Here is a 12,928-nt window from a genome sequence, read left to right as displayed (position 1 = left end):
TACGAGGTTGGGAAAACACCAATTCAGAACAGGAGTACGAATCATAGCTGTTAGTTATCGAATATTATGATGGTTGAAGAAGCTGTTGGTGCAGACGCTTGGCTTGAGTTGAGGGAATCTTCTGTTGGAGTGATTATCAGGCTGAAGGAGTTGGAATACACATGGTCTTCAAAATATGTTCACTACTTTCTGACCAATCAATTGGCAGTCAAGAGGAATGAGATATAGTTGTTGCTTGAAACGAGTCCGATAAGGTTCTCTGTATGAGTTTGGAGATATTACGGGTCTCAACTGTGAGCCTTTCGACATCACTGAAGGCTGGGATGTGGATCATGAAGAGTTTTTGGTGGAGATGAATGTTCCTCAAGCTGAAGGACCGATGCTGAAGGAATTGCAAGCCCTTTTTCCGAGATGCATAAACGGTTCCCTGGAGAAACACAAAATGGTTGGTTTATTGTGTATGTTATCTATTGGGATCTTTGTAATATAGAAAAAATAGGATACCTTTGCATTGTGCTAAAAGGGATATGGATCCAGTAACCTTCGATCGCTATCTGTGGGGTTGACATGGTTTTAAAAGCCTTGTTGACTCCATCAAAGTTTTTTCGTATGAAGGGAAAGATAGCTATACAGTTCATGGTTGTGTTCATGTATTAGTTGTATGGATATACGAGTTTGCCCTTGGTTTTGGAGAGATGCATGGGAATCGGATCCGATTGAGGGAGCTGAGGTTCCTCTTCTGTCATGGTGTGGTTCTCGTAAGCGTGTCAACTTCAACAATTTTTATGCAAAAGAAAAAAAAACATCAGAAGGTAAATAGATTACTTTTTCAATAATTAATCAGAATCACATGATCTTAACAAGTGTGTTATATTGAAGTACAAATTTGTGTTAGTCATATGATTAATAAGCCGATGGAGAATAGGTATCCAACATGGATAACATGATAGTTGACATCCTCAATAGTCAACTAAATGAAAGGTTTTGGGATGGACTGCCGTGTACCGAGGGCCAGAAAAGAAAATATCAAGTCAGGGCACCTGCTGTGCCAAATACAGTTGATGAGATCCCTTCTACTAAGAGAAAAATGGACAGAGAACCTGCTGGTGGATGTGCATCAGAAATGGTATGTACCAAATGTTTGTGAAATAAATTGTAGAACATGCTTTGTTGCTGATTGAGTTATGTTTTGGTCTTTGTCTATTGTAGGTTACAGCTCACAACGCTGCCATACTTGGGTTGGTTGAGTCGATTAAAATCCTCACTGAAAAAGTAGAAAGAATTGATGTTAGTGTAGCTAAGAAGGTTAGAAAACATTAGAAGCTACCATAGACGCTAAATGCTTGAATGAATAGACATGATTCTGAATTACGGAAAAAGATTGCAATATTGCAGGAACAAGTCAATTGTCTTAAAACAAGGCTGATGTGAACTTTCTCCTGATGTAGCCAACTCCAAGACGTATGAGGATGATGGTGATAGTAGCAACGACTTGGTGCGATTTATCGGATTGACTCTAAAAGACGAACAATTGGCAAGCTTCTCACACCTGGCAAAGCTTGTTTATGGATTCAGTTATGTTACTTGTAAGTAGGCCTGAGCGTTCGGGTCGGATTTTTTGGATTTCGGCTCTCTTTTATAACACCTCGTAGTTCTAGTAAATTTGCAAGTACATGTCGGGTTTGGATATAACACATCGGGTTCGGGTCGGTTTTGTATCACATCATAGAACCCATAAAGTAATCATATATCATTCAGGTTCGGGTTATATCGGATCGGTTCGGATATACCCGAAATAAAATCTAAAATTTAAAAGAAAAACATAAGAAATATATACTTATTTATATATAATTAAGTATTAAATATACACTTATTTATATATAATTAAGTATTTAAGGTAGTTATTTAAATTTTAAATACTTATTGTTAGATACCATATCAAAATAAATATGAAATTCAATATTTGATGCATATATTCATGTTTCATATAATTATATTGTATATTAGTTTGGACATTCGGATCGGTTTCTTCGGATATCTTTTCGGATTTTTCGGTTTTTCGGATTACCCGTTCGGGTTCGGCTAATAACACTTCGAGTTCGGATATGTTTTGTACCACTTTACAAGACCCATTCAGATATTTTTTACATTTCGGACCGGGTATGGATCGGATTTTTCGGTTCAGGTTCGGTTAGGATTTCGGGTTATGGATTTTATGCCCAGGCCTACTTGTAAAGATGTTATATCTATCACCTCTAAAATGAGCTCATGCCCACTTATGTACATCAGCGCATTCCAAATATGTATGTAAAGCTGGTTTCAACGCTTTAATCATCTCGAAGGTTGCTTCAGTCAGCTAACCCGAAAGAGTACCCAGCTTTTTTTACCAACCCAAACAGATCATGCCCTCTGTACCATAACAAGATGTTTTTTTATAAGTGGTACGTGCAAATTCCCGTGCTAGCCAATGGATAGACCACTGAAATTTCCTTCCTTATTGACTTGTGCATGTCAGAAATTAACGCAGCTGAGTTGGCAGAAGAACCATGTCCATGATTCATCATTCTCTGTGTCAACCACAGCTAATGCTATCGGAAATATTTGAAAATTACCATTCTTTGATGTTGCAATGAGAAGCGTTCATTTGTATTTTCCTTGCAAGAAAGTACTATCAACCACCACAATCTTCCTCATAAATGGAAATCCAGTAATGCTAGCACTAAATGCAAGGAATAAGTACTTAAATCTATTATTTGCATCAACTTCCAGTCGAGCTAAAGTCCCAGGATTTGCCATTGTAATCATGTGCAGATAAGAAGGTAATTCCTTGTACCCACTATCTGATGAACCCATTACTAGATCTCTAGCAATTATAAGTACATGAACTCTTTAAATCGTGCTTCTATATATATTGATCGTCAAAGGTGTTAGTCATCCGCTAATTTATCAAAACAACATTATTTTGGATGAATTTTGTAAAATTAAAAATTAAAAATACTACATGAACTCTCAAAATCGTGCTTATATATATTGACCGTCAAAAGTGTTAGTCATCCATTAATTTATCAAAACGCGTTATCTTGGATAAATTCTGTAAAGTTAAAATTTATTTTTTGGGAAATTCAAACTCTCACACTGTTGGACAAGCATAAAGTAAATATATGAATTAATCATAAATAATTTAAACTAATAAAATAATAATTTTTAAAGGTAAATTAAAAAACATAGGTAATTATAGAATTATTTGATAAAACTAAAACAATAAAAATTTGATAACATTTATTTGATTAAACTAAAATATATATATATAAGTTGATGTTTACACAATTTATACAAGAAAGTTATTTGATTTATAGATGTTATCCAAAATGACGTTGTTTTGATAAATTAACGGATGACTAACACCTTTGACGGTCAATACATATATAAGCACAAATTTAAGAGTTCATGTAGTATTTTTGAATTTTTGTTTAGTTCGGTATAGAATATGCACTACTAAAAGTTCGGGAATGAAAAGGCACGATGCATTAAAATTCATGTAGTATATTTGAATTTTGGCTTAGTTCAGTATAAAATATGCACTACTACAAAGTTCGGAAAGGAATATGTACGAGGGGCAAAGTTCATGTTGAAATAAATCCTTTTTCTTGTCTCATAGCTAAAATGTTGTAATGTTTCTCTTTTAATATATAAGGGATAATATAGTTAAAGTACAAATATTAAAGTAGATTAAAGTATATATACACACAAAATAACAAAAATTCCTAGACTCTACAATTTTCAATTTAAAAATATTAAATCATTTTTATTTCTAAAATATAACTTTTAAAAATTTAGATATAAAATTTGGTAAATATACTTTTACTTGATAAAATAAAATATTAAAAGTTAACTAATATTTATATTATTTTACAATATAGTGGAACGAGTTACGATTGATATTTTACGACTATAAATTTTTACAGGTTATGTCATTAATCATGTAATATATTAAGTAAATATGAGACGGAAGAAATATATTAATTCTTTATATTTAAAAAATTATTAAAAATTTAACCACATGTTAAAGATATGTTACTCCGTTTCAATTTTAGTTTGTTAAAAATAAAGTAATACCAATATATACACCAAATAAATGAATTATTTTATTTTTATAGAAAATTTTAATTTCACTATAGGACATAGACTTTTTTGCTTTATTAACTGTGTGGGTAAGGATGACAAAATAAAAAAAAAACCGCGTGGGTAAATTTGTAAAGTTTAATCCGTTTGTCACTATCATCTATTGAAACAACTTAATAGCTTATCTGGTCTTTCGGATGTGCTCCCTGAGTATATTCCACTTCTTTAATCTCTTCGTCCTGGTCTTACATCGTTGAACTTGAGCTATGCTACTGTCCAAATGCTTGATCTTGTCGAGCTTCTTAGTCAATGCTCGAAATTGCAGAAGCTATGGCTGTGTATCATGCATTTGAATGTTCCACGTTTCAACGCTCTGTTGGTTTCATACTACTAAATAAGACGTCTCTCAGGTAATGGACTCAATAGAGGACAAAGGTCTCAAAGTTGTTGCCTCGTGTGGTGTAAGGAACTGCCAGAAAGAGAAAAAAGGAACTGCGAAAATTAAGGGTGTTTCCATCTGGAGCAGATAGTTGATGAAACAAATATAGCTCGCTCTGAGGGAAGAAGGTCTGGTCTCTGTGTCTGAAAGCTGTCCAAATCTTGAATCTGTTATCTACTTTTGTGTCCAGTTTACAAAAGCAGCTTTAGTTACCACTTCAGTGTGATGGAGCGATTAACACAGCAGCCACTTGATGAAGGATTCAAAGCCATAGTTCAGAGATGCAAGGATCTTCAACTGACAAGGCCTATGAATACATTGGGATACATGCCAAGAAACTTGGTATGCTATCAATAGCATCTGCTTGGGACAGTGATTTGATGCTTCATCACTTGTTGTCAGGCTGTGAGAGTTAAAAGAAGCTTGAGATAAGGAATTGCCCATTGGGGAGCGCTGCCCTACTGGAGATTCATCTTCCATATGTTCGTCCTCTTCATATTGTTTTCACTAAGATGTTAGAATCACATCTGCGATAGAAGCATTTCACAGCATGTCTGTGTGTTAAAGTTTGGAATACAAAGAAGCAGCTAAAATCATTGAGATAAACAGTAAGCAAACACCAATGGGCTGATACTTGCAAAGACTATCCAAAAACTACAAAAGTTTACCTCAAACCAACACAAGAAGCAAAATTTGAAGCAGTAGTAATGTCTTTGGCAAGAAGGACATAAGTATCTGTAAGGAAAGGCAAGGATTACACTGTATCAACATGAGCTGGTCATGTGGTTCTTTCCATCGTTTTCAGCAGACTTCTTGATAGATTCAAGAAGATGCTCTATTCTGTATTTCATTACAGGCTGACCATGTCGAGTCTTCCTCATCATTTTCCCTTTTGCTGCTTTCCTCCGGGACTCGGCCTCTTCTTTGGCTTGTTTCTTCGCCTGAAATGCCTCCTCCCTCTCCCTCCTCGCTTTTTCCATCTCTTCTCGTGTCTGCTTGTACACCTCCTCTACACCGATTCTCTTGTGAGATTTACCCTTATTAACCACCTTACTGCTACTCTCTCCAGTCTCATCCTCTTCATGAAAGCTCTGCATCTTCATCTCATCCTTTTCATGAGAGTTCTGCTGCTTCAGCGACTTCCTAAACTTGCTCACATACTTGGCATTCTTGTAGAATTCTTTTTGCTTTTCTGAAAAGAGAAAAGTTAGCGCAAGTAATAAATATTACTTCAAGCCTAGTCTGAGGAGCTCCAAACAGTTATCTTCTCATGCTTAACATCACAAACATAGCCATCATATCATCATTCTAAAGCTAACGTTCCTCCTAATCATCAACAAAGCAGCTAACTCTATCACAAGGTTATGATACAAAAAAAAAAAAAAAGATCATGGAGAAGGATCTCTTACTGATGAAAGCAGGGTTGTAGTGACTGTTCTTCGACTTCAAGTTAGCAAAAGTTTGGAGTGAAAGACCACCGCCTCCCAACCTCTTCATGTTCTTGTTCCTCTTCGTCTCGCTCTTCCTCGTATCAGTGTCATGTTCATCTCTTTGATGAAAGTTCTTCATCTTCGCGTGATCCTCCACAATCTGATCGAAAGGAAAAGAGATTACGAACCCTAATTTGTAACCTGCGGCGAGTCTGGAGTCTTCTGAATTGGGGAAACTTGGGTCTAAGTATAATTACAGCAATACCCTTGTTTCTTTTTATTTTTGAGAGAGCTACATTATAAACTTATAATTACGGAAAGCACCACAATATTTTACAATTAGGATTTGTCGTAGGAATATAAGAAATAAAAAGGAAATAAACGAAGAGGAATAAAATAAGAGGAAAATCTATTTTTTTTTTTAATTCGATAAGCAGTAATTGTAGTTTATTATTTCTTAAATTTTAAGGAATGTTAAGGAATCATGAAAAAACAAATATTTCTTGTAAAATGTGTAAATTGGAAAGAATAATAAGAAATTCATTATTCCCACTCATTCCCTTCGTCTATTTTTACTTCTAAAATAGAGAAATTTTATAATAGTTAGAGATAAGTTAACTTCAATGTATTTCTCTAAAATAAAGATCTCTACATATAGAACAAAATATAGAGAAATGCTATTTTTTACTCTATAAATAGAGGAAAAAATAGCAATCTATATTTTAGAGGCAAAAATAGAGATGAATTTGAATGATTTTACCTCTAGATGCTATTATAGGGGTAGAAATAGAGGTGGGTTGAAAATGCTTTTAGCGGTCAGATTTTTGGTAAATTGGAATCATAACTGTCCACAATAAACATTTTCTGAAAATCTTGAATGTTTCCTAGGCATGGACATTTTACATGGATCCGAAAACCCGAACCGAAACCGATCTGATAATATCTGACCCGAAATTTTATAAGTACCTATTGGATCCAAAAAGATTCTATCAAAAAAAAAACTAAACCGAAAAGAAACGACCCGAATAGACCCGGACTCGAAAAAAACCAACCCGAATAAATCTGATCTGAGAAAAACCGATTCATACCCAACTTAAAAACATGAATATCCAAAATTATTATTTTTTGTATTCTATTTTCTATATTTTATTTTATGATCTAGTTGAAATATTTTTGTTAAAATTATTTGTTATTATTTTTTTAGCATTTTCAAGTAATATGAAGCTTTAAATATAAACTTTAGAGGTTAAAAATGTTTTATTTAAATTATTAATATTTTTTAAGTTATTTTGTAAAAATTTAAATATATATGACAAATTTCGACTAAATTTGATAGGGTTTGAGTATTTTATGTCATTTCATATCCTAAATACCCGATCCGGACCCGATATGAACCCGAAAATTATGGGTATTTTAAATCTATTTTAATTATAGACCCGAACCAAAAATTTACAAGTACGTATTGGATCTAAATGTTTAGGACCCGAAAGACCCGTACCCGAGAGAAAACGACCCAAACCTGATCCGAAGACCCGAACGTCCCGGCCTAATGTTTCCCTTCATTTTATAATAGTTCTTAACTTTTAAAAGTGAAAAACTAAGGTGTGGCAAAAAAACTGGAACCAAACCAAATCAACTGATCCAAACCAAACTAAAAGTATATGTTCTTAAAAAAATTAGTTAATCAAATGGTTTGGTTTGGTTTTAAACCAAAATGAACCGAAAACTAAGTGTTTATTTAATTAGATTAACTAAATATATTGATACTATTAAATTTAAGATAGCCAACCTTGTAATTTAAAATAACTAAACTAATTTTATATATTTTACTTTTAAATGAATTTAATAAACAAAAACACAATTACCAATAAAATAAAATATGTCAAAGGCCCTGTCCATTTTAGGCAAGCAAGGCTCGGTCAACTGGACTACATCTTGCTTAGATTAGTGTTTTATACTACAAATTAGGGTTGGCCCGCCCTAGGAGCGGGAAGTTATAATAAATACTATTTCACATAAATTTATATTAATTTTACGAAGCATTTAAAATCATTATATATAGATTGAAAGACGAGGTCGCCAAGCTCAACGTCAAGATCGACGAGGAGATGAATGCGAAGTTTCGCGGGATGGAGGACTCCTTCAAACAGATGTTGGCAGAGGCTGTATCTAGCATCCGTGAAGACGGGTCTAGCGCATCAAAGAGAGTTCACCAAGCCGAGACAATAGCAGCAAACCGTGATGGGGGAGCAAACCGCGATAGGGGAACAAGCGCCACTGGAGCAAGCCGAGGGCACGAGGTTCACCAGTCAGCCACTACTTTTCAAAGGGGCGAGAATGTTAACTTTCTTGTGCATGGACCCAACCAGCGACATGTGAAGCTTGAATTTCCCAAATTCAAGCAAGGCGACCCTACATCATGGGTAAGCAAGGCAAAACAGTACTTTGCCTACCAGGAGATACCCTTGGATCGAAGAGTCAATTTTGCTTCCTACCACTTGGAGGACGAGGCAAATGAATGGTGGCAGGCCACGTCAAAAATCCTAGGTGAGGAGGGAATTCCGGTCACATGGGAGGTATTTGAAGAAGAACTTTGGGCACGTTTTGGACCTACTGCTGCAGAGGACTTTGACGAAGCCCTATCAAAAATCAAACAAACCGGGAGTCTATGTGAGTACTAGAGGGAGTTCGAGAGACTGCAGAACAAGGTAACTGGATGGACACAAAAGGCGCTCATCGGTACCTACATTGGGGGGCTAAAGGATTCCATATCCGACAGTATCCGCATGTTCCTTCCGAAAACTCTCAAATCAGCAATTGAGTTGGCGAGAATGAGGGACGATCAGTTGCAGCGAGCACGACGATACACCAACAACAACCAGCGGCCTGTTCCAAAAGTCGAAACAAATCAGAACGTGCAAAATCAAGAATCTGCAACACCCAAAAGGTTGAGTTGGGAGGACCTCAAACGCAAAAGAAGCCTCGGGCTTTGTTTTAGCTGTGATGAGAGGTACACTCTAGGCCACAAATGTCGCAAATCTCAACTCTTACTTATGGAGGGAGAAGACGCAGACGAGGAGGAAGCCATCTCACAAGAGGAGGAGGAACCGGAAATCACCTTGCAAGCTCTTACAGGGTGGGACGTTCCCCAGACCATCAGAACGCCACTTGCAATCAACAAGCTTCGGACAGTGGTGCTGATCGACAGCGGCTCCACCCATAACTTTGTAAGCGATAAAATGGCTCTTCGACTGAACCTCCAGATCTCACCAACGAAACCGTTCAAAGTCAGAGTCGCTGATGGGTACCCCCTACGTTGTAATGGAGTGTACCGGCAAATCCATACCTCGGTTGACGGTGACGATTTCACCACTGATTTCTACGTCCTACCCCTCACCGGACTAGATGTCGTTCTCGGAATTCAATGGCTATCCTTGCTGGGCCCGACGTTGTGTGGTTGGACGGCCCAAACTCTAGAGTTTACGTGGGCTGGAGAGCGCAAACGGATCCAGGGCTTGCAACATGGGCAAATCATACAGGCCCATGCCGAAGAACTCACTAAGGAAGCACAGATGGGCCAGGCCTATTTCGCTGTTAGTATCCAAAAAGAAAACGATGACGTTTTCACGGTAGCCGGCGAGATGCAGCGCCTGTTAGAGCGATTCCCCGGGATATTTCAACCGCCGACCCAGCTACCACCAACGCGTGAGATTGAGCACAACATTACCCTGAAGGAGGGCTCAGACCCGGTGAACGTGCGGCCCTATCGATATGCTCATTTTCAGAAGGAGGAGATCGAAAAGCAAGTCAACGATATGCTACAAGCCGGCTTGATCCGCCCTAGTTCGAGCCCATTCTCTTTGCCGGTGCTTTTGGTAAAGAAGAAGGACGGGTCTTGGCGATTTTGCACTGATTATCGCGCTCTCAACAATGCGACAATCAAAGATAGGTTCCCTATACCTACGATGGAGGACATGCTTGACGAACTTCACGGCGCCTCCATCTTTACCTAGCTCGACCTCACTGCAGGCTATCACCAAGTACGAGTTCATGCGCCTGACATCCCAAAGACAGCATTTAGGACGCACAACGGCCATTACGAGTATCTGGTAATGCCCTTTGGATTGTAAAATGCTCCCTCTACTTTTCAGGCCCTGATGAACTCGATTTTCCGACACCACCTGCGTAAGTTTGTCCTCGTTTTTTTCGACGACATTCTGGTGTACAGCCGCACTCGGGAAGAACACATGGATCACGTCCACCAGGTCTTCACGATCCTGCAGCAGCAACAGCTATTTGTGAAACACAAGAAGTGCCAGTTCGGCAAAATGGAGCTTGAGTACCTCGGTCACATTATCTCTGGTGCTGGTGTCAAGGTGGATCAATCAAAAATTCAAGCAATGATCGACTGGCCATCGCCTACGACCATCACCGCATTACGAGGTTTTCTTGGCCTTACTGGATATTATCGTAAGTTTGTGCAGAACTACGGTATCATCGCCCGGCCACTGACTAACTTGTTGAAGAAAGGCAAATTCGAATGGACTGAGGCAGCAGAGGAGGCGTTCAGTAAGCTCAAAACGGCCATGACAACGACACCAACATTAGCGCTACCAAACTTCTCTGCTCCATTCGTCATACAGACTGACGCTTCAGGCGACGGTATTGGAGCTATTCTGGCTCAAAATGGGAAACCAATTGCCTTCATGAGTAGGTCGTTGGGAGTTCAAAAGCAGGCTTGGTAGACGTATGCACGGGAGATGTTAGCAATCGTCATTGCCATCAGAACGTGGAGACCTTACCTTATGGGAAGGCGTTTCACAATTCAAACAGATCAACGGAGCCTTCGGTTCTTGCTAGAACAGCGTATCCTCACTCCAGAACAGCATAAGTGGATATGTCGATTGATGAATCCATGTCGGTGATTGATGATGATAGCTTGCTTGTTACTTGAAACCCCATTTCAAAAGCGACCATAAATTTGGGGGCCGGCATGGAGGAAATGCAAGTGTTGCTTCCGCTGAGAAAGCCTCCACAAAGCTGCACATGTACTTTGGGATCGAACGATCACGAATCTCGGTCATCTTTGTGTTCATCTTCTCTGCAAAGTTGTTGATTAATTGACTCAGATCATCAAACTGTGATATATCTATCTTTACCGCTTTCCAAGGTCCAGGGCTAGATCCTAGATCTCAGGAAACTGGAGAGTCAAAAACTCAAGCAGAAGAAGCCCTTTGTGTTCTGATGGGAAAAGATCTCACCAGTCAATTAATCTCCCGGGAACTAGTCTGAGAAGGAAGTCTCAGGTGCTAAAGGACGTCACTCTCTGGCCAATACCATCGGTCCAACCATGAAAATGAGATAGTGATCAGTCTGATGATGTTACAGACGATGATAACGGGGTGAAGAAAGGCGAGTTAACTTCTACAATGACAGAGTTATCTGCCGAATAATTATCATGCTAAGGAACACATGTGTGGCCTTAGCCTCTATGTAGTTACCGCTTTGTGTAAAGATCAAATTATCGAGGGGGTGAGTGAGAGAAATCCATTATCATCTCTACCTTTGTAATCGGTTATTTCTCCTAAGATCCTAGCCTTAATTGCTTCTCGTAACACATGCCTTCTCAACTTGTGTGAATGGAAGCGTTCCAGGCCAAAAGATCACATCTTACGCAACGGCATCCCGTCCCCCTCCTAGGAAAAAGCTTGAGGTGCTATAGCTCAGCTAAGTGGGACAAGACGAGCCTTTTCATGTCAATCAATGAGTTTGGATGGAAAAATTAATGGCACAAGTCATTTCTTCACAAGGAGATCAAGGAAAGGTAGGTGACTTCTCGTGGACCAAGAAAATTAGCACATGTTCGAGTTTTTATATCGGCAATAACCTGGACGGTGAAACACTCGAGCAACAGAAGAAGGTTTAGTTTGTCCGTGAAAATAATGAAAAAGTGTATCTTTATTCATGACATAGAGGTTCCTTATATAGGAAAATACAACTCAATTGGGACAAAACCATGGTGAAGGAAAAAGAGTATAACACACATTACTTCCCCTGATTTGGACATTACTGAAGGTTCCTTGGACCTCTCCAATTTTTTGTAATCCGTGGGTGATGAAGATCTTGGACAGAATATGTTTCGTCTTCGAACATGATAGTTGGTTCTTCTTTACCATCGGCCATGCTACAATCTGATCGAACATATTGAGTCATCGACCTCAAATACACACACGAAATCTTGGATGATGTTGTTGTGATATGCGTGTACCACCATGTGTAAAACATAACCTGTCTGAAAACAAATCAACAAAACCAAATAACCCCACTTTGGGCTGGTTAGTATAAAATAAATCAAAATCAAAGGCTTCTTCATTGTCCTTCTTATGGACCAAACAGATCAGTATCTAAAACAAGTGATCAGGACTAAATGGACTTCTTTATTGTCCACCTTTGGACTGAATGGATCAATATCCAAAACAAGTGATTTCACGCCCATGTACTAGATAATGGGTGAGACTGGTCCATTTTAAATCTCTTGAGTACCTTTTTCTGTATATACTATTCGATTCACAAGGATTTCATTGTTAATGTACTCAAGGTGTAATCACAAACAAAACTTTGTTTTCCAAGATCTTTAATCTCAAACTCATTCTTGAGATATTCAACTGTTTGGGAAATTGTATCCAGAGGTTCCTAGGATATTCAGATCATATACTTTGATGATTATCAATATTGTTCTCGAGAACTTGTTGTTCTTTCAGCTCAATACCCTCTAGTACTTTCATTATCCAGTGGACCATATAAATATGCAGTCACTACATCAATTTGCTGCAAGTCTAATTTTCTCTCTTATATAACCAGACTTGTGAGAAATCTAAAAGTAGTTGCATCCACCACATGGGAGTATGTCTCCTCATAATCTATTACTGGTCTTTGT

At 38.1% G+C, this 12,928-nt stretch overlaps 3 protein-coding genes across 4 annotated transcripts; 2 read left to right on the top strand and 1 right to left on the bottom strand.

The window, feature by feature from the left end:
- Positions 1 to 4,200: 4,200 nt before the first annotated feature.
- LOC106322675 (rRNA-processing protein FYV7) lies at positions 4,201 to 6,249 on the bottom strand. Of its 2 annotated transcripts, XR_001266490.1 has the most exons (3): positions 5,971 to 6,249; positions 5,230 to 5,753; positions 4,201 to 5,088 (listed from the first exon to the last, which is right to left on the bottom strand). XR_001266490.1 is itself a non-coding variant. In XM_013760776.1 (2 exons), exons 1-2 carry the CDS (start codon positions 6,128 to 6,130, stop codon positions 5,326 to 5,328), a joined length of 588 nt encoding a protein of 195 aa, XP_013616230.1. In that variant the 5' UTR covers positions 6,131 to 6,249; the 3' UTR covers positions 5,143 to 5,325. The 2 variants fall into 2 exon arrangements, 1 of the variants encoding a protein (XP_013616230.1); XM_013760776.1 differs by lacking the exon at positions 4,201 to 5,088 and having other exon boundaries at positions 5,143 to 5,753.
- Positions 6,250 to 8,099: 1,850 nt separating this feature from the next.
- Positions 8,100 to 10,004, top strand: LOC106323977. The gene is made up of 2 exons (XM_013762011.1): positions 8,100 to 8,567; positions 8,673 to 10,004. The coding sequence occupies exons 1-2, from the start codon at positions 8,100 to 8,102 to the stop codon at positions 10,002 to 10,004; spliced, it is 1,800 nt and encodes a 599-aa protein (XP_013617465.1).
- Positions 10,005 to 10,238: 234 nt separating this feature from the next.
- Positions 10,239 to 10,736, top strand: LOC106323976 (uncharacterized mitochondrial protein AtMg00860-like). Its single transcript, XM_013762010.1, has one exon. It carries the CDS (start codon positions 10,239 to 10,241, stop codon positions 10,734 to 10,736), a length of 498 nt encoding a protein of 165 aa, XP_013617464.1.
- Positions 10,737 to 12,928: the final 2,192 nt, after the last annotated feature.

This window comes from Brassica oleracea, chromosome C2 (assembly GCF_000695525.1).
Source record: "Brassica oleracea var. oleracea cultivar TO1000 chromosome C2, BOL, whole genome shotgun sequence".
NCBI lineage: Eukaryota > Viridiplantae > Streptophyta > Magnoliopsida > Brassicales > Brassicaceae > Brassica > Brassica oleracea.
This window is presented reverse-complemented; position numbering and strand designations above follow the sequence as displayed.